Source organism: Drosophila miranda (assembly GCF_003369915.1).
Source record: "Drosophila miranda strain MSH22 chromosome Y unlocalized genomic scaffold, D.miranda_PacBio2.1 Contig_Y1_pilon, whole genome shotgun sequence".
NCBI lineage: Eukaryota > Metazoa > Arthropoda > Insecta > Diptera > Drosophilidae > Drosophila > Drosophila miranda.
The window spans coordinates 40,968,236-40,993,532 of NW_022881603.1; the positions used below are offsets into that span (position 1 = coordinate 40,968,236).

At 44.2% G+C, this 25,297-nt stretch overlaps 4 protein-coding genes, 1 long non-coding RNA gene and 3 pseudogenes across 6 annotated transcripts; 4 read left to right on the top strand and 4 right to left on the bottom strand.

Moving 5' to 3' along the window:
• Window positions 1-95: 95 nt before the first annotated feature.
• On the bottom strand, window positions 96-3,424 carry LOC117190076 (transcription factor Adf-1-like). Of its 2 annotated transcripts, XM_033395158.1 has the most exons (4): window positions 3,241-3,424; window positions 2,968-3,156; window positions 1,049-1,333; window positions 96-988 (listed from the first exon to the last, which is right to left on the bottom strand). In XM_033395158.1, coding segments are annotated over exons 1-4 (780 nt in total). In that variant the 5' UTR covers window positions 3,242-3,424; the 3' UTR covers window positions 96-683. The 2 variants fall into 2 exon arrangements, with proteins under 2 accessions (XP_033251049.1, XP_033251050.1); XM_033395159.1 differs by having other exon boundaries at window positions 2,968-3,424.
• A 1,351-nt stretch (window positions 3,425-4,775) lies between these two features.
• LOC117190828 lies at window positions 4,776-7,595 on the top strand (annotated as a pseudogene).
• A 603-nt stretch (window positions 7,596-8,198) lies between these two features.
• On the bottom strand, window positions 8,199-8,589 carry LOC117190829 (annotated as a pseudogene).
• Window positions 8,590-10,898: 2,309 nt separating this feature from the next.
• Window positions 10,899-11,867, top strand: LOC117185757 (NADH dehydrogenase [ubiquinone] 1 alpha subcomplex subunit 8-like). The gene is made up of 4 exons (XM_033395750.1): window positions 10,899-11,106; window positions 11,285-11,460; window positions 11,514-11,604; window positions 11,664-11,867. Exons 1-4 carry the CDS (start codon window positions 10,978-10,980, stop codon window positions 11,793-11,795), a joined length of 528 nt encoding a protein of 175 aa, XP_033251641.1. The 5' UTR covers window positions 10,899-10,977; the 3' UTR covers window positions 11,796-11,867.
• Window positions 11,863-12,460, bottom strand: LOC108160023. The gene is made up of 2 exons (XM_017293759.2): window positions 12,330-12,460; window positions 11,863-12,270 (listed from the first exon to the last, which is right to left on the bottom strand). Exons 1-2 carry the CDS (start codon window positions 12,455-12,457, stop codon window positions 11,883-11,885), a joined length of 516 nt encoding a protein of 171 aa, XP_017149248.2. The 5' UTR covers window positions 12,458-12,460; the 3' UTR covers window positions 11,863-11,882.
• Window positions 12,461-12,568: 108 nt separating this feature from the next.
• On the bottom strand, window positions 12,569-14,773 carry LOC117190688 (annotated as a pseudogene).
• An 801-nt stretch (window positions 14,774-15,574) lies between these two features.
• LOC117190736 (glutathione S-transferase E14-like) lies at window positions 15,575-16,513 on the top strand. The gene is made up of 4 exons (XM_033395800.1): window positions 15,575-15,759; window positions 15,816-16,016; window positions 16,075-16,197; window positions 16,283-16,513. The coding sequence occupies exons 1-4, from the start codon at window positions 15,610-15,612 to the stop codon at window positions 16,493-16,495; spliced, it is 687 nt and encodes a 228-aa protein (XP_033251691.1). The 5' UTR covers window positions 15,575-15,609; the 3' UTR covers window positions 16,496-16,513.
• Window positions 16,514-19,431: 2,918 nt separating this feature from the next.
• Window positions 19,432-19,585, top strand: LOC117190737. The gene is made up of 2 exons (XR_004473808.1): window positions 19,432-19,478; window positions 19,535-19,585. It is a non-coding gene; the product is annotated as an uncharacterized LOC117190737 (long non-coding RNA).
• The last annotated feature ends 5,712 nt before the right edge of the window (window positions 19,586-25,297 follow it).

A 25,297-nucleotide genomic window follows, 5' to 3' on the forward strand; every position in this document is an offset into this window, starting at 1 on the left:
ATAATTGCACATTAAATTGATTGAAGTTAAAGCAAAGCTTAAGGCTTTCGAGATAATCCCAAACATGGTCCATGATCCATATAAAGATTGTAATATGCGCTCAATATGTAAAATGGTTTTTAATGAAGTACTTATTTAAAGCATTTCAAAGTATCTCTCAAGCGTTTTTAGCATATTACAACAGAACTTAAAAAAATAATATAACGTATCTGCAATTACTTAATTTCATCTAAAACCCGATGGCAAGTTACAACTAAATCGTAGTCACAAATGTACATCGCTGCGTAGAAAGTGTTTGAACAAACTACGCATAATTTTACAATCAGTTTTTTCCACATTCTTTTTTACAGAGCTGAGAACTGGGCACGAATTGAACCGGTCTTGGGGCCAACTAAGCATATAAATATATATATGTTTGTCTACGTTTGGGTTAAGGGAAGTACAATTATGTTCTATATATTTATGTATATATATGCCGTGGGGCTTAAGGTCTAGTTTTAAACTTTAGTTTGACTTTTAATAGTTATAACCTAGAGAAAGTAAACGCACACGACTCGCAAGCGTTCGTGTATGTCTATGTGTGTGTGTGTGTGTGTATGGGGGTGGCCGCCAGTTCATTTGATCTCAGGACAAGACACTCTCCAATTGCAGCAGCTGAAGCAGTTGTGACCGCCGCCCGATAGTTAGTACTTGTTGTGCTGGGCAAGTAGCTGCATGTCAGTTAGATACTTGATTATGTGCACCTTGGCCTCGGCTTTCTGTCGTACGCCCAGCGTGTTAAGCATGTCTGTGACGACCATGCCAAACGACTGATCCTCAGCGCTGACCCCCTGTGAGACACTGTTCTGGAAAATCTTGATGGAGTTCAGCATGTTGTCGCTGTGCTCCTCCTCGCCGCGCTCCCGCTTAAGAGGCGGCTCGTAGAAATATGGCTTCTGGTCCTTGCCCACGGTAGTCGTCAGCTGTGCGTCACTGGTTACAGTGATTTCTGCAAATAATTTCACAATTCAATTATAACTTCAAAATATTAGAAAGTAGTCAATCCTACCGTGCGGATGGGTCAATGCCCCTGCCGATGTCGTGGCGCTGCCATTGAATGGCTGTGTAAAGATGTTCACCACGGCTTGCTGTTGCTGCTGCTGTTGAGGATCAGACACCTGATTCCCCTGGCTGCCGTTGGCACCCTTTCCGAGCAACGATTCCCGATCCTGCCTGATGCTGTCCACAAGGAATTGCATTTGTTTGAAGTAGCGCCAGCGCGATTCCTGGCACAGCTTCATCTCGCGTGCAAACTTGTCGCGGAGACTCTTCCATCGCTTTGTACATTTTTGTTCTGTTTGGAAAAATTAAATTAGTTTATTTAGTCAAGGAACATGCATATTATCTGACTATAGGTCCAGTTCCAGGTCCAGGTCCCCTACAAGAGCTCAAACCCCGTAATGCTGCTGCCCCAGTGGGTGGCAGAAACGCCACTGCAAGTTACAGGTGTAGGGGAAAAGCATCAAATCACAAACCAAAACAAACGACAACGCGTCGCGTCTGCTCGCAACTGCTGCTACCACACACACTCGTACAAATATGTTGGCAGAAGCAGAAGTCGCGGCAGCTTTTAAGCGTCAGCAGAGGCGTTGACGTGATTGTCTGACGGTGACGTTACTGCCGACTTCGACTACGAAGTCGGCCCACCACCCACTGCCAAAGACGGTGGAAACCTGTGGCATTGTCTCATTGACTCTCCTGGCTCAAACTTTTCGATATTAAATGTCTTGCATAATCCGTGGATAAAGTTGACAAAAAATGCGAAAAAGTGGATCATATACATAAACGACAATTTAAATGTTTCGCTTGAAAACGAAATAGAAGGTGCGGACGGGGATGGGGAAGTACGGTACAATTTGTTGGTATACTTGTGAAAAAGAAACGAAAGCTGTTCCGTTCCCTATGCCGTTGTGTTGTGTGTGTGTGTTCGCACGAGTGTGTATGTATGAGAGAGCTGTCAGCAGATGCAGCCGAACGGCGCTGTGGCAGAGTACAAAAATAAACGCCAGCGCAAGCAGAATAACTGTGGCTGCGACAGAGACAACTACTGCGACGCGACAGCAAAGTACAGCAACTTCCAAAATATAGACCATGATGCAATTATACAAGGTGGTCTCGTCGGGAGCCGAAGTTCGTTCGTGTTGTCCCTTATCGTCAGTGCATGCTTGCTTGTTGATGATGAAGGTTGTTCACGGACGAATTTTTTGATACATTCTTAACACTTATGTCCCGACAACAACAAAATTATAAAAAGCATATAAAAAAATACCACAGAATTAGAAGTAATCTTTATATATTATGTAAAAGAACATTTTAATATAACTAAAAATGTTGAAGAAAAATTATTAATGGCTGCATAAAATTTAAAAATTAATATATCAGTAAAATCATTTTATTTTAAAATTTTAAAACCCACGGGCCTGTTAAGGGTTAATCAACATCAACATATACCGTCTCACTCACACTCACTATACTATGTGCCCTTCACTCGCACTTATTGCTAGCATACGTTAAGGGACTAACTTTTGCCGACGAGACCACCTTGTATATTTGCATCATGATATAGACAGCGCGCGCAGGGGCGGAGCTAAAGATCCGAAAGAGGGTCGTAAAATGTGGAATTTCACAAAACCACCCCTGTCACGCTGGCTGCGCTCCTGTAATTTCTCAACTGTCTCTGTCGCCTCGCCGTTCACTTTGCGTCGTTTTCTGTACACTTACACTTGCTTGCTCTCTGCCTCTGCCACCGCCACCGACACAGCTACTGTCGTCGTCGGCTAGCTCACCCTCTGTCGCCCCTCCTGCAGAATTAATCAATTTAATTCTGCCACATACTATATCTACTGAGATATACCCCAGAGCAGACCGACCTGGACCCGGACAGGGCTGGGAGTCGAGTCGGACCAAGTCGGAACGAATTTCACTTACCAGGCACTCCGAGTGTTTCGGCGATTTGTTTCCATGTCTGGGCTTTGCGGACAAAGTGTTTGTAGTTGTAGTGCGATCTGTCGTATATGACGGGATTCAGTTTGACAGCCTCGATGAGATTTAGATCAAACTGCTGTTCCAAATTGGCATCCAGTTTGTCCATCTCAATGGCAGCCGTAAGGGTATGCACTGGGTCGGGGGAAACAAGACTTGAGTTATGGGAACTGACCACACGAACTCTTTGAAAGGGGGGCAGGGCGGGGGAACACTCACTTTGCTTCTTTCGCTTGCTAATTGTTAATAAATATTTGGCGCGAAAGCACGCTTAGTGTTTGTTTTTATTTCGAAGGGGGTTTCTTCTCCGAGGAAGGAACGAAACGTCGACGTTTCAATTTTATTTCTCAGTCGCTGCCAACAGTGAAATTTTTTCCTAAGAATAATGCAGTAGCAGCGCAGCACAGTGATTGAACGCAAAGCAGAAATAAAGCGAGTCGACGTAGACGGCGGCGCTGCAGTCGCGTAGAAAACGGCAGAATATTGCGCTCTCTCTTGCTCATGTGTGTTATGTTATTGCTAGCTCTCTTGCACCCGCGCAATCTTCGCTTGGTGTTGGTAAAGGCCCAAAGCAGAGATGCTCTTTAAGACGAAACACCGTGTCCGTGTTCGTGACTGTTGTAAAAATAAAACATCGATAGTATCTATAGTGCTATCGAGTTTTTCGCAGCCCTTCTGCTAACCTGTGCCAATCAACGTTTTATTTGTTGTTCGCTAAAACCTTTTTTTTTTAGACAATATCCAATAAAAGTTAGTATTTAAAATAAACAGGTCAAGTAGGAAATTGATACATTAATCGGATGAAACTAAGTGGGCAGGGCTGAGGGTTATAACTAGATAATAATATTTTATAATATAATTTTAGCGCAGTTCAGGTGAAAGATATCGTGGTGTTTCTTGAAGTTCTGAGGAAGATGGCAGGGATCTACAATCGTTAATATTTTCCGCCATTTTCCTCAAGTAGTTGAACTATTTAAATATAGGGGGCTTAAGTGGGCTAAGTTCGGTTCGGCTACGTCCACCATGTCTAGCTCACACACATTGCAAATTTTATACTTTTCATAGTATTTTCCAGTATATTTTAAGACGCGTTATGGACTCACCCTCTTGTCGAATGCACCAATGTAGAAACCGTGTATAAATGCCACTTAGAGCCATGTCCCAGGCCACATCGAATACTAATTCGTGATCAGCATCGAATTCCTCATCGTTTGCCATCAAAATCTCAATTTTTTCAAAATGTCGAAAAAAAAGGCCTGTCAAAAAGTGGATAACGGATGTTTTTCATACTGGCGCTTCCATGGGCCTTATATGAAAAAAAAACGAGCAACATTATTTGAAACATACACATTTCCCCTTCAGGTGTCGCCTTTGGTAATTACATAAAAACGTAGTTACTATGTAGCAAATGGGTAGTTAGAGTGTAGTTACCGCGTAATGAAATTAATTTAGTGGAAATTGCTGTTGACTGTTTTCGCTTAAACCTTATTTTGTAAGCAATGCAATAAAGGTGAGAGCTTAAGATTAGCCAGTCTTATAGGAAATTGAATCATCGATCGGATAAAAGTATGAGTTTAGAGTTGAGGCTCCCAACTAGCTAGTAATATTCAACCGAACATCAAAAACGAGCAATATGATGCGAGTTAACGGTATATATTGAGATTTGTGACGTAATTCGGTATATTTCTGATAATTCCGCGATAAGTCCGCCGTCAACTGTCATCGGTTATTCTTTAATCAGCTGTGCCAATCAACGAAAAGAATAATCAATCCGGACGGTTCAAACGAGACACGCGTTGTTTGTTTTCGCTGGCTGCGCGTTCTTTGCTTAACCATTGACTGCGGAAAAGGTCATTACGCGGATCAGATTCGGCGATTCACCGTGAGTTGCCGTTGTAGAAAAATCAATTCACTCGAGTGACGAAAACAACACCATGACTGTGGTAACGTTTGATGCGTGGGATGCGGCCGTATTGATCAGCATTTTGATAATTTCGGCATTGATTGGCATTTATTATCGGTACACAGGGGGCAAGCAGAAGACCACAAAGGAATACCTGATGGCGGACAAGAGCATGACGACGTTCCCTGTGTCCTTCAGCCTGATGGCCAGCTTCATGTCCGCCATCTCCCTCATGGGCGTTTCAAATGAGTCGTATCAGTTTGGGACCATGTTTTGTGTGATAAATATCGCCTATTGGAGCAGCACGCCCATTGCCGCCTACATATTTCTGCCGGTCTTCTATCGCATGCAGACAACAAGTGTCTACGAGTACCTGGAGCGTCGGTTTGGCCAGGCCACCCGTCTGTGTGCCTCCTTAGCGTTCACAATTCAAATGGTCCTCTACATGGGGATAGCCCTGTATGCTCCGGCTCTGGCCTTGGAGGCTGTTGCTGGCATTCCGCGGAGTACGGCCATATTGGTTATTGGACTGGTCTGCACCTTTTACTCGACGCTCGGAGGTCTCAAAGCGGTTCTGATCACGGATGTCTTTCAGTCGTTCCTTATGTTTGCCGCCATCTTTGCGGTGATAGCTGTTTCAGGAATAAAGGCTGGCGGCTTGGGCGCAATTTGGCAGGTGGCCGCGGAGCGTGGCCGACTCGAGATAACCGAATTTTCACTTGACCCAACGGTGCGACACACCTGGTGGTCCCTAATTATTGGCGGCATGGTCACATATCTTTCGCTCTATGGCGTCAATCAGACCCAGGTCCAGCGGCTGTTAAGCGTCCACAACTTAAAGAGCGCGCAGGCGGCGCTCTGGGGGAATGTACCTATATTGGGCTTGCTCAGCTTCAGCACCATCTTCAGTGGACTGGCCATCTTCTACTACTACCGCGATTGTGACCCGCTGCTGGAGGGACGCATCACGGGATCAGCTTATGCCGCTGTTCGCTGTGGACACCATGGGTAAGTTGTCTGGATATCCTCTGCAAATACACCTCTACATTTGATATATATTATTGCCTTAGGTCAATATCCCGGCCTGTGTGGACTCTTTGTCTCGGGAATATTCTCTGCTAGTCTTTCCAGTATTTCATCAGCGGTCACGTCTCTGTCGGCCGTTACCCTGGAGGACTACCTGAAGCCATTATACAAGGTCATTTTTAAACGGACACTAATCGACTCCAAGTCCACGCTCCCTACCAAAGTTGTGGCTTTTGTCTTTGGTCTGCTCTGCATTGGACTGGCGTTCGGGGCTGGCTCCCTTGGAGGTGTCCTACAAGCTTCGCTTACCATCTTTGGTGTGGTGGGAGGACCTCTGCTAGCTGTCTTTACGCTGGGAGTCTGCACAACGCGCAGTAATCAACGCGGCGTGCTCCTGGGCTTCTGGATCTCGATCATTTTCGCCTTTTTCATTGGATTTGGTGGACCCAAACCGAAACCCCAAACCCTCACGTTCAGTACCTCAGGATGTGGAAACACCACCAGTTTTGTCGCAGAAGACCTGCGCCTAGCCACAGAGAGCAGTCGGGTGGCCACTGAGCGGAGTACTTATGGCTCTATCGACTCTCCTATCTGTGGTTCAGTGTCCTCGGATTTCTCATCGCTCTAGTCATTGGCTACAGCGCCAGCAGGGTCCTAACGTACTTGAAATGGGCGGACAACTCACAGATATATTTAGACAAGTACAGAAAACAGCTGGACTACGATCTCTTTGCTCCTCCACTGTCTCGTCGGTGGCGGCGCCAAGAGCAAGAACGGGCCCAGTCAATCCAGGATGAGATATTCACCAAGCTAACAGAGCAATAGTTCCAGCGATAGTTTTAGTAGAATTTAATGAAAAAAGAGGATTTTCCAGGAGGCATCGCCTGGCACTCACCAACTGCTTTAGTCGTAGGTCTCTAGTCTAATATGATTGATGTCGTACCTAAAAGTACATAACAATGTGACCTTTTCGTATACCTGTGTGAACAAAGCTTGAACGCAGATCGACCACTACAGAGTCTTCCATAGAAAAATAATTATATAAATAATTGTTAATTACAGTAGAACATATGTTCACGCCTACCACATATATACCTCTCGTTGGCATAACCAACAGATTGTTACATATTGAAACCATATGGGTGTTCCTACTCACAGACTTTAAGCGCCGACAATAACTCATTTGAAATCCGACCAAGTGATGGCCGATCCTATTTTTAATGCTAGGCACTGACAGTCACAATGCCTAACGTTAATGTTTTATCGACATACTTAATATTATTTATTGTTCAGTTACATATTATTAATATATTAAGAATAAGTTCAGGGTTTCTATATTCTACATACATGTATATTTTATAAGCCGAGAATAGCTAGATATCAGGGTTTTAAGAATGGACTACTGTGAGCACTCCTATTAACAGTTATTGAAATGATTCGATTTTTGTGCGAGAAGCGTTCTCATAGCATCTCGTGCTGGGCAATTTTGTGACCATTTACATATTTACATATACACAAACGTACATAACTATACTATGCAATACTATATAAGAGTATGCGTGCTGTGACGCCACAAATTATTGAATAATACCATGTATTCGTATTAGTGAAAACTATTAAAATGAAGTGTTCAACGTTACGGAAATGGAAACTGTTTTTTCGAGAATCGCATTTCAGACTCTTCGAATCGAAGCACTTGGCGTACACCTAGAAATCCGAATTAGCAGAGTACCTCCTCCGATAAGCAAATTTGGTCTGCTATCAGCAGAGGTTGCGTGAGGCTTTCCCTCGGCTAGTGCTTTTCGGAGAGACTCTATTGATTGTCGGAATAAATGTCGTAACTCTTGTCCGCTTACCTTTGCAATTTGGCTGTTCTGTTGCGCCATGAAGGCACAAAGTCTAATTGACAGCATGGGCCAGCAAATTGTTTGGCAATTGGAGACGTCAAAGGTTCTCATGTGAATCAATTGATTTGCCTATAAACAAATTCCAATTGTGTATATGTCCTATGTCTTATGTGTATATGTGTGGATGTGTCTGATCGAGGGTTCAAAGTACCAATCGTCGTCTGACACACATTCAACCACCAAATTTCTAGAGAAAGAAGAACTCCAAGTGAAAGAAAAGAACAGCAACCGCCAAATGCAAACCCGTTTATCCAAAGTTCAGCTACCCCTGAGGTATGGAACCTAACAAAATGGTGCCAACGTTTAATTGCACTTGATAACTAACAGAAATTTCGTAAATATATAGTCAAGGTCATCATTTGATCTGTTGATCAGTTGATTTGGGGATTAAAGCCGGTGGCATCGGCGGTGTATGTCACGCGGATTTGCTTTCCGTCCTCCCCCAACAGAAAGTATTCGCCCTGTATTCCATTAACATTTCCTTTGGCCTTCACTGAGATGCCATTGCTGGTCTCGATCTCGTGCTGAAACTGTCCCGCTCGTGCAGCTCGTCCAGGTTCTGAAGATTCTGCGACTTGAGCAGCTCCGCATTACGATCGTCCTCACTGCAGCTAACCAGCTCCACCGCCAGAGAAAAGATCAGAGTCTGTTGAATGCGAAATGTTAACTAAGATTTTTAAGCCACCTTTGACAGCTTCCACTCACATATTTCAGCATTTCTAGCATGAACCAAATAGATGTGAAACAATGGGCTAGTGGACAGCAGCCAAACAAACGGGTTTGTTTCCATCGCATCTGCTAATGAATAAAGAACTTCGCTTTGTCTCATTCGAGTCTGTTGTTGTGTCTGGCGGTGACGGTCTCCCTCGCCCAACTAGAGAGCAAATTAATAGTGGTTTGGTTGCCTTTTCTCAATGTTCAGCCCACCAGTGCTGGGGTGATTTTTAAAACAATTTATTCTAAATTAAAGATGTCTGGTTTGGTCTTTGGGCTGGATGCAAGTGCTTGTACATCTCCTTGTCTCCTAGTAGTCAGTTGTTACGTTACGTCATATATGTTGGAGACACAGATTTTAAGATATTTTCCTGGCGAAATAATGGAAGACTGGAGGACAGGCATGGAGGCAATACTTTGCAACAGGTTCGAAGAGCATGGAGAGCTCTCACTCTCCCTCCTACTCTGGCGACTAAATAATAGTTTTTTTTTCTTTTTCAGAAGCCCGGTGGTGGTCGAAGCTGGTGAAGAGACATCCATGCAAGGCGTGGGAGGAGATAGCCTTGGAGATGGGAAACGAAATCCTTTTCATCCTTTTCGCTCATTCAATTTCAAACAATTTATATTTGGCGCTTAAGTTTGGTTGGACATTTTTGGGATTTTCTCTGATGGGATTTTTTCTCGCCACAATGTCCTTTCAGCTCAACAATGTCCCTACATTCCATACTCACTTACGTTTTCTTACGTATTATGTTGCTAGCAACATTCGAGAAATCGAGCAGCATTGTTCCTCAACATGTCTAAAATATCAATTTGAGATCATTTCTTTATTAATTACGTTTTAAATAAGTTTCTTCATATTATATTAACGCAATAGGGTATACCTATGCCCAAACCACGGTTGACGTGACATTTCATACTCAATTACGTTGCCACTGTTTTTTGTTGACCGTTTTTGTTTAGTCAAAATACAATAAATGGGAGTACTTAAAGCTAGCAAGTCTTGTAGAAAAGTTATTCATCAATGGCCAAAAATTATATGGCCAGAGCTAAAGGTTTTAGTTAGTCAGAATTATTCAACGGAATATCAAAATTGAGCAATAGTAACGATTTTTCTCTTAAGTTTTATTACGTCTTATTTGTTTGACCTTTTTCGCTAAAAACCTCTTTTTACGCGAAATTCCTTAAAAGCAAGTGCAATACTACCTAGCTAGTAATATTCCACGGAATATAAAAAACGAGGAATATGATGGAACTTGCATAATTCGACAGTATATTTACGGTTTAAGAAAACGGACACCAATAGCCTACACCCTATTTGGTGGTTCTCTTGAGAGAATTACCCTGGTGGATGATCTGGGTGTTATGTTAGACCCCAAGTTAAAGTTTTCCGAACACATTTCTACCATGGTAAATAAGGCCATGGGCGTGCTTGGGTTTATAAAGAGGTGGTCAAAGGAATTATACGACCCCTATATAGCAAAGACTCTCTATACCTCGCTTGTTCGTCCGATCTTAGAATACGGCTCCTGTGTATGGTGCCCTCAGTACAAAGTACACCAGGACCGTATAGAATCAGTACAGAAAAACTTTTTACTCTTTGCTCTGCGGGGCCTTAACTGGGATGCGGGTGTAAGACTCCCATCTTACTCTAGTAGACTACTATTAGTAAACCTCCCATCCTTAGTTAACCGTAGAAAAATGCTTGGTGTGATATTTATGCACAACTTGATCAGGGGTGACATAGACAGCCCTGATCTGTTGAGCCGCATAAACTTCACGATTCCTATTAGACTGACTAGAAATTTTATACCGTTGTTCCTTCCACTTTGTAGATCGAATTATTCCTTGCATGAACCGTTTAGGGTCTTATGCTCGGATTATAATTCCCTCTACCATATTATATCCACCACTAATTCTCTTCCTCTTATTAAATTATTAATCCTTACACACCTTTCTATTAATTAGTAACTGTAGTGGTATTTGTATTTTGATTGCATGCTTAGTTTCTTAGTAAGTTTAGTACTAATTTTCCTCAAATGTTAGTCATAGTGTCCTCTATAGCTATCTTTCTTGCATGTTCGCGTTTGGTTTGGCTACGCACCGCGCGTCATGCGGCAGCGCCCCTCGGTCGGTTGGGCGGGAGGAGGGCTGCGTTTGCCTGGGATCCGCGCGTAACAGCCTTCTGCTGGTGTCACGTCCAAAGAGAAATTTTTGAAACGTACACATTACATACTAATGTAGTTAATATGTAGCAATTTGTAGTTAGCGCGTAGTTGTCGTGTACAGAAATTAATCTAGTGAAAATCAGCTGTTGTGTTTTGTGTCTGGGTATTGATATTCACATTTAATATCAATTAAACCCTTGCAGACAAATAAAACAGAGGGAAGAAGATAAACTTCGCCATGGTCATAACCAACAACACAACGCTGCCAGAGGAGGCTGAGCTCAATGTTCAGGAGCTGAATCTTTCTTCAGCGGCTATGCGTGCGGGTGCCTTCCACTTAGGCAAGCAATGCGAGCAGGAAAATAATGTTAGTGCATTTATTTTACTTCAGATTAATTCTATATATGAGTCTTTAGCTGCTGTGCAACGAAAACATAAATTAAGATCGGTCTGGACACCAAAATTGGTCCGCTTCAGTTATATAACCTAACCTCAAAACCCCACCGTTCTGGGTTTGTTTACGTTTAATTCCCATGTAATTTCAGGAGTTTATGTTGTGCAGGCAAGAGCTGGACGATCCGCGTGCCTGTTTGGGGGAGGGAAAGGCCGTCACCAGTTGCGCCCTGAACTTCTTCCGCAAGGTGAAGAAGACCTGCCATGAGGAGTTTATGCAGTACGCCACTTGCCTGGACAAGAGCAGTGGTACAATGGCATTTGCACAGTGAGTTAAAGGTCCTCTTAGTATCAAAAGATGCTCATCATTCGCTATTTTAGGTGCCGCAAGACCCAAGGTGTGTTTGACAAGTGTGTTAAGGATAACTTTGACTGGGAGCGCCCTTCTTATGGCTACTTTTCCAGGGCCAAGGTAAGTTAATCGTCAAAATTATGTTTATTAAATGTAACACATTAAATTATATTACCCAGGTCATTCAATCTGCACGCGAGGCTCCCAAGAAGGAGGAGATCAAGTCGTATCCGGATGCCACCCCCGGCTTGCCCGAAGATTACCCCAAGCCTCCAGCCAAGTACGGCTCTCGCTTCCACTGGCTGGAGTAGACAGCTGCTATTGTATAGTGATATTGAAAGCGATCATCTTAACATAAACTATTGTTTCCATTAGTACTTCAATGATTTTATTTTATTTTATCGCAACTTCGTTCTTGACAGAGTTTGCTTAATCTTCTTCATAATATCCAAGTACTGATTGTTGAGGCAGCAGCCGCAGTAGCTCACTGGTAAGCAAGCACTTCCCTCGATGCGTCGATGTAGTGGCATATTTTGATAGAACACCCATGATATGTTCTCCTCGCCGAGCACCAACATGATCTTGTCGAAGCGACAGCCCTCCACCTTGAAGAGATCCACGTCCCCGGTGATAATGCGCCACTCGGAGTAGCGCAGATTAACACCAGGTGGAAGTTTCGAATGTTCTCTTAGCATTACATGCTCGAACCAATCACGTACTTGTACAACTGACCCTGTTGGAGGGTGTTTTCTAATTTGATAGCTGATGCGTGGATATAAAGGATGGCTGTGGATTGGAATTCCTTAATGATTTCGCAATACTTGGGATCTATGTTGGGTACTTACATATATGGCACATACGACAGGCGAACTAGAACGAATTCAACTTTTTCACGCGGAGCCATCTTAGTATTCGATTTAGAGCGCTTGAAAAGCTTCACAGTCACTGCTAGGCAATACTGAAGAACAGACATTATCTTCCAGTTATATATACCACATCTGACAGGTAGAATCTTCAACTTGCAGGGCCTATATGGCAGATGTTTATACGGAAAATTTCCCCATTTACCTGAGAGACACCTGGGTTGGGTTTCTCATTAACATTTTTATTGCTACCGTTTTCCTTAGCCTAGACAGGATGAAGCTTATTCTGCGTACCACTTTGTGCGCTTACGTTTCTTAATTTTACCACCCAAGATACCCTTAACACCACCACCATCCTGGTTGCCAGTAATCATTTTCTTATACTTATCAATTAGGGTCTTCAGGTCATCAATCTCCTTTTTGCGTCCCTGCTTGGGCCGATTATCAGCCTTTCGCTCCGCCAGGTGGGTTTCTCGTATCTTTTTGTTCTTGGTCTTGCGTTTCTCGGTTTTCACGCGCTTCATGTGCTCCTGGGCTTGTTCCATGATCTTTTTCTTGGAGCGCATACGCAACGCAGTTCCCGGTTTGGCGGCCGCCCCCACAAAGTTTTGGTCATCGGTGAGCTGTTGTTCCTCCTTCTCCTTACCCCAGTTCTAGCCGCTCGCGTGGCCTCCAGTTTCTTGATGTGCTTCTGCAGTTTCGTTTTGTTGTCCGATTGGGGAGGCTTTTCTTTGGTCTGCTGACCGTTCCGCTGCTGCTGACGACGCTCTTTTTTCTGCTGCAGTTTTGTCTGATAGGTGGGATTATTCTGTTTGGACCGCTCGTCGCGTTTCTCTTTGATTTTGTGAACCGCACGATCCTCTATACTGAAAGCTACAATGGGCCGCTGCAAGATTGAAAGAAATCGTTCGATTATAATCCTTGCTTTTGGGAGGAAAATATTTACATGTTGGGCGCCAAATATGTTCGGGTTGTTGTTCAGTTTACGCAGTGCAGCCAATGATCTTTGATGCGTCTCAAAGGAGATGAAACCAAAGCCCTTGGACTTGCCATGTGGATGCTCTGGAGTGATTTTGTGCTCACGCATTACTCGACATTCATGAGGGCGAAAGCCTGTGTAGGTTTGAGCCATTTGCTTCAACTTTTCGTCGTCATAGTTATAGGGAAGATTGTGTATGGACAAACGATTCCGCGAAACAAATCTGCAAGAATGGGGAAAGGTGGAAACAGATCTGATCAGGAAGAGAAACATCAAGTCTTACCGATTTAAGTTCTTTAACACTTGAGTCTTCATCTGCTCCAACTCATGGCGCTTCGTCATGTCCGAAGCAGTAACACCATCGGCAGCCTTAGATCCAGACATGATGAGGCCTTCTCTGGCCAGGTACAAATTTCTCGAATCCTTTCCAGTGTCATCATCCTTGCTTTCCCGTGACTGCTTCGACTTCAATTCATCTCTGCTTAGAGCTGGATGTGGATCCAGCACCTCATCCATCAGCGTGAACTCAGTCCCTGCCTGCAGGCATAGATCTGCGGATTCTTTAGCCTTGAATTTGACAAACGCTGTGCCCCGGGAGTGACCGGAAACAGCCTCCCGATTGATAATGGCATAGTTGACCAGCCAAAATGTACGGCACACCTTTCGCAGGTCTGCGTCGTCGGCATCGAATGGGACATTCTTGATGAAAACTGTGCAACCTTCTTGGACATCATTGGATATAACTTTTTCCTTTTTAATATTTTCAATGCCCAGTTTATCTTTGTCTTCTTTTTGATCTTTGTCATCGTCACTGTAATCTTCATCGTCATCTCCATCGGACCCTTCACTATCTTCTTCACCTTCATTTGAGGCGGAGTCCGATGCTTCTTCAGCATCTTCACTTCCATCCTTACTGGCGGCATGTTCGTTAGTTTCCACCATGGTCTCCTCTCCGCTTTCATCTTTAATTTCCACCTTTGGCTTCTTCTCTTCCGGCTCCTCATCCTTGGGGTTCTTGGCCGAATACTCATTTTTGCCCAACGCCCAGTCCACAAATATTTTTCTTCCCTGCAGATCTTTTCCATTGGTTTTCAGTATAGCCTTTGTGGCCTGGTTTATGGTCTCGTATTGGACAAAGGCTCAGCCGACCAGCTTGCCGTCGCCTCTTTTTAATATGTTTACATCCTCCAGCGTCCCCCATTTGGAGAAGTATTCCCGAAGTGAGGCATCCGTGGACTTGTAGCTAATGTTTCGAACAATGAGACGAGCACGCTTCTTCTGCCTCCGTTCCTTCTCTTCCTTCAGGCGCTGTGTATTGAATGGATTGCGACGTTTCTTGGACTTATCCTCGCCTGCTTCTCTTGTAGATTCATCCGTGGTATCCTTGATAAGTTTCAATTTTTTTTAGCTCCATTTGCGCTGCACGTGGAACTGTTTTTATGGTATCGAATCAAAGTATCGATGCTTTTGATTCTAAGACGTTGACCAGCACTACACTTTTCATCAGTACTGCCAACATTTTAGTGGAAAAACAGCTGAGTTTTCAAAAAGAAATAGTTTAAAAATTGGTATACTTTTTAAGAAGACAAATTATTCATAATTTATACAAATAAATACATTTATTCATTAAGTTTCCATTGTTTAATCTAAATGCTTTGAAACATTTGTTCAGGCTAATATGTTGTGGCTATACACATCAGATACATACTTTTGGAGTGCAAGTTCTGCACAGTTATTGAACAAAATATCAAACCATAACTAACTTTATAGATTTTCAATAGCACGATTTCTATCTAATAGCTTTTTTTAAATTTTTCGTGCGGTCAAACTTTATACAGCCAGAACCAGCTATAAAATAATGCAACACTGTATTAATCAAAAAATATCGATATGATTCAAAGGGTTCAGAGCTACTCGAATTGCTTAAAAACCGTTTAGTTTGATTAATGTAAAAATCGTGTAGAAGTTTCATCATTAAGACCTTTTTTGCTTTAAAAATAATGCAATGAAACTACAAATTTTTCGAAAATATTTAATCTTATAGATTATTTATTGATTTAAAGCTATTTGCTTAGTAAAATGCTTTCTCAACGTTAATTCTTGAACAAAGGGAACAGAAAAGTCATATATATTTACGTACATACATATGTGATTGTGAATATCCCGCAAAGAAGGTCTTGTCTCCAGCTTACCTTGTCAGCAGCCTCTACTGATTTTTCAGTTGTTCATCGGCTCTGAACGCGATCGTTTGTTGATCTACCTGATCTGCCTAATTGTTTCCGAATGTCTGATCCCAAGCCCATTCTGTACTACGACGATCGCAGCCCGCCGGTACGCAGTTGTTTGATTCTCATTAGGCTGTTGGCCATTGACGTCGAGCTCCGTTTCGTGGATCTCTTCAAGGGAGCTCAATTCGAGAAAGCGTTCTTATCCGTAAAAGAAAACATTTTTGTGTAGCTATGTAGGTTCGATAATGATCTTCTGATCAGGTGAATCCCCAGCACTCTGTTCCTGTACTGGTCCACGACGAACTTGTGCTGACCGACAGCCATGCCATACTAATCCATCTGGCTGAAAAGTTCGATGTCGCTGGCACACTCTGGCCCAAGGAGCACGATGCCCGCATTCAGGTGCTAAATCGGATGCTCTTCGAATGTTCATTCCTATTCCGCCGTGATAGTGATTTCATGGTGCGTTTTGGACCAAGCTCAAGCCTTTCGTTCCGCTCTCATCCATTATTTCTTACAGTCGGAAATTGTTCGCAGGGCATTCGCCAATGCGAATGGATGTGGCCCATCACGAACGGAAGCTGACCGAGGCCTACGGCATCATGGAGCAGTATCTGGAAAGGATTATATGGCTGGCGACCAGGTAACCGCAGCACTTAATGCGATTCTTTGCGTTTGCAGTGATTCGATTAAGAGTAGAGTTTCAACGTTTTTTGTTGGTTTTCCATCTGACACTCGCTGATATATCCATTGTGACCACATTGAGCACGGTGAATCTCATGTTTCGCCTGTCGCATTGGCCACGGCTGGAGCGCTGGTTTGCCGCAATGCAGCAACTGGACGCCTATGCGGCGAACTGCACGGGATTGGAAAAGCTGCGTCAGACCATCCAGCGGATCGGCGAATTCCCCGCCTCCGTCTCCCACACAGCTGTGGACTAGAAATTAATGACCATTAAACCTCGTGTTTAAACTGCCCCAAGGCAGGGTGTAATTCGATGTTTGTTCTACTGGTGAAGGGGATAGGATATGTTCCGCTGATTTCAAAGTAATTTCGTGGGCGACCATCGCATTGGAGTGCAGGTTGGCGGAGCGTGTTGACCTACCACTGGATCCGGCGGCAGTTTGTACTTCAAATGTTTGGCAAATATTTGGTAACGTGGCTCTGGGTCTGACGTACTAATGACAGCATGCCTAATAGCCGTATCAAGTGCACCTAAATTGAGAAGGGTAATCCTTTGACTGCGAGGCGCTAATTGCTCTCTACGGTTCCCCAGTTCTGAGTGCCCCCACATGTAATTCGATTCCGTGGACACCCAGCTTAAACAAAAAGTTTGGCCACGCATTTTGTAACGCTTGGATCAGCCGAGAGAGCTAGTTCGCAGCGCCATCTAGTGGTCGGCACCGTAATGGCCGTGGCAGAGCATACACCCTCTATGGGCTAGGTTTGGGAGGTCACGAAACGGGGCATAGGAAAGGGTGATAGATTTAACAGCCCTGATTGTCAACTTTCTCTGGCATTTCCCATGTTCTATGAGAGGGCCCGAAGGTTCTAGCATGTTGAGAGGCTTGGCTTCGGTCTCTTCCCGTTTTGGCGCTCGACCCGAGCATTCGTTTTCTTTTATCAGAAAAAAAAAATATTTTTTAATCTCAGTTTTTTAATCTTCAGAAACGAGAAAGTCTTGAGTTAATCCGGCGTTAGTTTTTCCAATCTAGGTAAGATGGAGAAGGGGAGAAAGTAATTGGGCAAACTAGTTAGATGATTTCATCCGCATAGGACCGGCTATTGGCGCAGTTTATACGGCAGAAGAGGAACGCCGTGTCGCCGTATTTTCATTTCAAAACCGACCCGGTTCAGCTTCACGGATCCAAAGACGCCGAGGCGTCGAGGAGATCGAGCGGCCGAGGGACGCAAAAGGGGTCCGGAGGAGCAGCCGAAGCTGCAGTGGAAAATTTACAGGCCCAATTACCCGGGCGCCAACGACGCTAGTGGGAGTTGAGTTGTTTTTGGAAGGAAAAAAAAATTCAATCGTCTGGTTGGAGAGCGAGCCAAGGAAGGGCTACATAGCGCAGACTGAGCGCGACCAAGAACAGTCTGAGATTTCGAGTGGCGTCGCGAGTGATAGTCGGAAACAGTCCGATTGCGGAAGGTCGGGAAGAGATCGGGAAGGCAGAAATTTGAAAAGAAATAATATGTGTGCTGTCGAGTGTTTTATGTTAATTTAAATAATTTTTTTGTTAGTTTTTTTTTGAGAAAGACATCGGCAGTCGGCAAGGGGCGGCGCGAACGAGAAAAAGAAAAGGGCCGAGAAAGTTTTTTCGAAGTTTTCGAATGCAATGAGTCGCTCAAAGTAGGTGTGGAGAGAGGAAAGTGGGGAATTTGTGAGTGAGTTTTTTTGTGCTTTATGCCACTCCCTATCGGAGTTCTCGTTCCAGGTCCGATTCTCCTCCGGAAAGCGCTTTCGTCGGTGGACATGCGTATCTGCGGGTGAGTCTGAAATAGAAATGTAAAAGACTCAACTCAAACGATTTGACTCGAGTCCCACTGAAAAAGTAAAGAGGAGAGGGACAAATACTTTATATGCTTTCCCCCTTACTGTTTCTATTTCTTCCCCCCTTTCGGTTTGGCCGTTGTTAATCTTTTTTATGTGCAATAATTATTCATTTTATTTATCACTATTATTAAGTCATTTTGAAATTCCATCTATGTTATCTGTTTTATGCGTACCTATTTTTGGGTTAGGTTTAGTTTTAGTTTAGAAATTTGTTTATGTAGGATTCAATAAATTTTATAATGTTCTAGAATATAGTTTTTGTTTGCTTTCGGCTAGCCAGATGCCCCTGAGAGCCCCATGAGAACGCAGAGGGGTCATTCCATGAAAATTGCGACTTGGGGATGGCCAAGGAAGGGAGGGTCAATCCGCTTCAACGAGATCTGAGGCGAGGAAAAGCGTTCGGGGACAGGTCGAAGAAAGAGCCAATTATGTGCTCAGTCGAATTTTAGGTCCAAATTAACTCTCGTCGTAGCACGCACAAATTATAACCTTGTAATAATGAGAATGGGCATTAAGTGAGAGGAGGGCAAGATCACCACCCCAACTAGCCGACGAGCCTCCCAGCCGGGAATATCTGCGTGCCCCCTTCTCTCACTCCCCGACACCTGCCAAATTCGTTACAGTTATAAGTAATTATTAATTTCATTATTATAAAGTTAGTGGCGCCCAACAATGGGACCCAAAATAATTGGTAGAACTGCATCTCGATGTGGTCAACAATATCGCAGGAACACACATCAAAAACACTTTCGATTTTTCTGGCAAACTAGATGCTATGTAGTGAACTTGAGAAGAGAGCATATACGTTTGTCCGCTTTTATTCTCAAACTACGGTTGCTGCAGCATCTGGGCCAGAATAACGATCTTCACAGTCAGCTAAATTTTGCAAATCAGTCGCATAGGATTTATTGTTGAGAAGTTGCTAGCAGCGATCGACAAGCCACGGCTGAGGACGTAGAGCTTAGTAGGCGATTAAATACCCTACAGTAATGGAGTCCGTAGCCCAACTAGTTAGACGTTTGGAAAAGCAGGGAAGAAGTCTTTAGATAAGTCTACCCTGACCACGGATAACAAGTTTTGGCAAAGACCCATCCACTTTCAGCAATAGTATGCGGCAGAGCTAGCCATAAAACGCTTGGAAAGACAGAACAATCTCTTTATAAAGAGTTTGCCTGGCCACGGGTGATGGAAAACCAGCATACCTGTCCGCAGAAGCAAGAGTGCGAAGGAGAGTAAAGAAGACGAAACTGATTAGCTTCGATTTACTCGCACTTTAGCTTGCAGTCGTTGTTTTTGTCTTGCGGAACGGCGCGCCAAAGCAATAAAACGTTTGGTTGTTGCGAGGGCTGATTAGCACGGCACAAGTAGCGGTAAATAAGGTTTGGTATTTCTTCTCACACCAGTTCCAATAAGATTTTTTTTTCAGGGGAACTAAGCTATGCTTGAAGGCAAATAAATGTTTTTGTATTTCTTTATATATTGCGGTTTTCACAAAATATTATTTTTTGTATACCCGATACTCAAAATGAGTATTGGGGTATATTAGATTTGTGGTAAAAGTGGATGTGTGTAACGTCCAGAAGGAATCGTTTCCGACCCCATAAAGTATATATATTCTTGATCAGCATCAATAGCCGAGTCGATTGAGCCCTGTCTGTCTGTCCGTCTGTCCGTCTGTCCGTCCGTCCGTCTGTCCGTCCCCTTCAGCGCCTAGTGCTCAAAGACTATAAGAGCTAGAGCAACGATGTTTTGTATCCAGACTTCTGTGTTATGTCACTGCTACAAAAATAATTCAAAACTTCGCCCTGCCCACTTCCGCCCCCACAAAGGACGAAAATCTGTGGCATCCACATTTTTAAAGATACGATAAAACCAAAAACGCAGAATCGTAGAGGATGACTATATGTTTTAAAATGTAAGATCTCAACAAGATCGTATAATTATTATAGCCAGAATCAAGAAAACAATTTCATTCTTTCTCGCTCTGTCTCTCTCTAACACACAGGTTTCATGGTCGGTTTTGCCAATTGCAAAATATGAGTTCAAGGATCTCAGAACCTATAAGAGCCAGAGCAACCAAATTTGGTATCCACACTCCTGTGATATCGGACCTTGACCGTTTCGTGTCCAAATTTCGCCACCCCCCCTTCCGCCCCCGCAAAGGACGAAAATCTGGGGCATCCACAAATCTCAGAGACTATTAAGGCTAGAGTAACCAAATTTGGTATCCGCACTTCTGTTAGATCTCACTATAAAACGTATATCTCAGAATTTCGCCCCACCCCCTTCCGCCCCCACAAAAGACGAAAATCTGTTGCATCCACAATATTGCACATTTGAGAAAACTAAAAACGCAGAATCATAGATAATGACCATATCTATCAGATTGCTGAATCTGGACCAGATCAGATAATTTTTATAGCCAAAAGGAACAAATCAATTTGCACTGGCTTCGCAGCGCCCGACGTCACGCTCAGACTGATTTTCTGTCTCTCTCGCACGCACTCTTTGTCGTGTCGTTTAATATTAGCTGCGTCTGCCGGAGGAGAGCCATACTGACTTAGTATCGGGTATAACTGTAGAGTTGCGGTGTCCGCAGCAACTCACAACGTTCCCCCTCGTTTGTTTATATGTAAGTTGTTTTATGTTTTGTTTTCAACTATAAACCGCGTCTCAATTCCTCAAGCGGCAAGCAAAAAAAAAAAAAAGTGTCACAAACGAAAGTGTTAGGAGAGAACAAGGGTGATAAAACGCGGAACAGCTGGTTCAGTTGAGATAGGTCATTGACCGGCAGAGAGTTGTGAGCGCTGAAGAAGGAAAGGCTAGTTGAAGTACCGAAGGGAATTGAGCGGGTCAGCTGTTTTGAATCTCGAATCGTTGAATCTCGTTGATAGTGAGTGACAGAGTAAGCGGAAGTTATCAGTTGAAGATAAAGGGAACGTATTAATAATGGAGGGAGAACCTGTAGATCCGTGCGTCTGCATTCTGTGTGGAGAAGAGTTCGGATGTCTGCAGTTATACAAGACCAGGTGTGGCCACGAATTTCATAAAGCTTGCATAGTGCCATATTCGAGGGAATATGCCAAATGTCCTAGGTGTGGAAGAGTCACTTTTGACTTGCAAGGCGGCGCATCGGGCTCGGGCACGCAAGCCGCCAAACAGCAGGCAGGAGGCAAAGAAAAAGCTTCAGGCACCCCAGCGGCGGAAGCACCCGTTAATAACCCAGGGTCGGCTCCAGTGGATAGCGGGAATATAGGGATCATGATTACCCAAGCAGTGCGGGCCATGCAAAACGACCTTTTAACCCAGTTGTCGGAGCAGATGGCGCAAATAATACAGACCAATGTCGCTGCTCATCTTCAACTGACTGGCCGAGATCATCATACTCGAAACGTAGCTCCGGACCATAGTTCGCAGGGTCAGGAAGCAGGCGGAGGCCGAGAATCGGCAGGATTTTACAGAGAGGGCAGAGACACTCCTAGAAGTTTAGGTTCCGACCTGTCCCAAAGGCCGGACAAAGTCGTACACATTATGAATGGTTGGAAGCTACGATTTAGCGGGAATGCGGAAGGAATTAGCGTTGATAATTTTATCTATAGAGTAGAAGCTCTTACCCATTCAACGCTGGAAAGCAACTTCGCGGTGCTATGTAGTAACGCTAGCATCCTCTTTGACGGAAAGGCTCGTGAATTCTTTTGGAGGTTTCATAAGTCAGTGGTAGTTGTACGATGGGACTTGCTTTGTCAGGCATTAAGGAAACAGCTCCGAGACACTCGCACGGATGTGGACATTCGGGAAGCGATCAGGGTCCGGAAGCAAAAAGAAAAGGAAGGGTTCGATGCTTTTTATGACGCCATAGTTCAGCTAATGGATAGTTTAGAGTCTCCCTTGTCAGAAAAGTCTGTGGTAGACATACTGCGAAGGAATTTGAGGCCCGACGTAAGGCACGAGTTGCTCAATATAAACATAACTTCGGTTGGGGAGCTCAGGGAAATATGCAGACGAAGAGAGAGTTTCCTGGATGACGTGAGACGGAATTATGGTCCCTTTCCGTAGGCAAGTGGCTGAGTTGGTGGAGGAGCACATGTCTGATGACGCATCGGAGTTTTCCGAAGGGGAGGGCGAAGGCGAAATAGGAGCGTTGGCCTTGGTATGTTGGAACTGCCATAAGGAAGGACATCGGTACCAGGATTGCGAATCCAAGCGCAAGATCTTTTGCTATGGGTGTGGCATTCCAAACATTTACAAGCCAGCTTGTGAAAAATGTCAGAAAAAAACGGCAGGGCGAGCACACAGCCTCGTCAGCTTCAAAGTGTGCGTCGCCAAAAATCCGCGAACCCAGACGCCAGCCAGTAGAAAAGCAACACCAGGCAGTTATAGATACAACCATTCCAGTCCAGTCCGTCAGTAGTGTAACAACAAATTTATGGCACAATTTCATTAATTCTCATTCAGATGCAGAGGCTGCATCCAATCGTAAATCCAATTCAAGACACTCCAAACGGATGAGATCATTTTGGAAGGCAGCTAAATCAATAAATGCGATTAGGTAAAAAGAGATAGATAAACGTCCGTACGCAGAGGTAAACATTTTTGAGCGGCCAGTGCTTGGGTTGTTAGATAAGGGGGCAGCGATGAGTGTAGTTGGTGGGAGTTTGGCTAAACAAATAATCACCAGTAGGATTCCATTTAAACGGGGAATCTCAGTTGCTCATACTGCAGATGGCAAGCGGCAGGAGGTTCTGGGACGATTGAGAACTCCAGTCACCTATGATAAGGTTGTGAAGGACTTGGAACTATATATCATTCCATCGCTTAGCCAGGACTTATATCTAGGAATTGATTTTTGGTCCACGTTCAATTTATTACCTCCGGAGATGCAGGTAGCAGAAATTTGTCAGGAATCGCATGAACTAACTCCAAGCCAGAAAGAGGATTTGCAGAAGGTTGTGTCGAGATTTCCATCCTTTGCAGTCTCTGGTTTGGGTAGAACATCGGTTTTGTCGCACTCGATCGATGCAGGAGATGCCAAGCCCGTAAAACAACGGCATTTTCCCGTGTCACCAGCAGTGGAGAAATTGCTGTATGCCGAAGTGGACAGGATGCTCAAATTAGGAGTTATTGAGGAATCTGATAGCGCCTGGTCCTCTCCAGTTGTGCTAGTCCAGAAACCGGCAAAGGTTAGACTTTGCCTAGACAGCCGCAAGGTCAATGCCGTTACACGAAAGGATGCCTATCCGTTGCCGCAAATAGACGGTATACTAAGTCGCCACCCCAGAGCAATGTTCATCTCGAGTCTAGATCTCAAGGATGCCTATTGGCAGATACCCTTGGATCCGGAGTCTCGGGACAAAACTGCTTTCACAATTCCGGGTAAACCTCTATATCAGTTCAAGGTCATGCCGTTCGGTCTCACCAACGCGTCGCAAACCATGTCCAGATTGATGGACAAGGTGATCCCGGCGGAACTTCGCAATGAAGTCTTCGTCTACTTGGATGACTTGTTAATTGTTTCCGATAGCTTTGAGTCGCATCTAAAGGTATTGAGAGTTGTAGCGCAGCATGTTCGATTGGCCGGATTAACGCTTAACGTGGAAAAGAGCAAATTCTGTATGCGTTCGGTGAAGTATCTTGGTCATATCGTCGGGGAGGGTGTCATTCGAACGGATCCCGGGAAAATTTCGGCCATGATAGACTTTCCAGTACCGAACTCTCTGAAAGCCTTACGGAGATTCCTTGAAATGGTTGGATGGTATCGTAAATTTATAGCAAATTTTGCGTCGATAGCTTCCCCTCTCACTGACTTGCTGAAACCCAAGTGCAGATTTGTCATGACACCAGAAGGACGTACAGCGTTCGAGGAACTTAAAAAACTGTTGTGCTCTGCGCCAGTTCTTCCCAGTCCGGATTTCAACCAGCCGTTCTTTGTGCATTGCGATGCCAGCAAATCAGGAGTTGGGGGCGTCTTGGTTCAAAAGACTCCAGAGGGAGTCGAATTTCCGATAGCTTTTGTGTCGAAAAAACTTAATAAGGCGCAAAGAAATTATTCTGTGACCGAGCAAGAGTGTCTGGCGGCAATCGTTTGCATCAACCGTTTCAGAGCGTACATTGAAGGACATGATTTTACGGTTATCACCGATCATGCATCTCTGAAATGGCTCATGACTCAGACGGATCTACATTCGCGGCTAGCCCGATGGGCATTAAAGTTACAGGGCTTTAACTTCAAAATTGAACACCGGAGTGGTCGTTTAAATGTTGTACCCGATGCCTTGTCCAGAGTCAATGAAGAAGATTTGGCGGCCGTGGATGTTGGTTATGGTCAAGCAGTTGATCTCGAGTCCCCAGCTTTTAAGTCCGCCGAGTATGTAGAACTGGCAAGCAGAATAAAAGCCAATGACGTTAACCTGCCGGATCTGAGGGTGGTCGAAGGTCTTGTGTACAGGAAGTGTGATTTCGCCACAGGGAGTACTCTTCATGATAATTTTATCTGGAAGTTATGGATCCCACAGAGTCTTATTCCAGAGGTGTTAGCCAATGCTCACGACCATCCCTTAGCATCGCATGGGGGAGTTCATAAGACTTTAGAGCGAGTGCGACAGTTTCTCTATTGGCCAAGTTTAGTCAAAGATGTAAAAGCATATGTAATCGCGTGCGACACGTGCAAATCTACTAAAGCACCGAACTCTGTCCATCGACCCCCGATGGGAGTGGCACCTGAGTCGCAGAGGTTTTTCCAAAAGCTATACGTCGACTTTCTAGGCCCGTATCCACGCTCAAAAAGCGGGAACATTGGTATATTTATAGTGTTAGACCACTATTCAAAGTTCGTCTTTCTGAAAGCTGTTAAAAAACTAACGGCTGATCTTGTGATCAAGTATCTGCAGCAAGATCTGTTTCATTCTTTTGGCTTTCCGGAGATCATTGTATCGGACAATGGCTCTCAATTTAAGTCGGAAGTCTTCCAGAAGTTTCTCAAGGCGCACAACATATCACATACGGCCACAGCAGTATACTCTCCGCAGTCGAATGCATCAGAGCGAGTAAGCCGGTCTGTAATTGCCGCCATTCGCTCATAGGTGAGGGCAGATCAGAAAAATTGGGACGAGGAGCTAAGCAGTATTTGTTGCGCATTGCGAACCGCGGTCCATTCCAGCCTCGGAACTTCGCCGTATTATATGGTATTTGG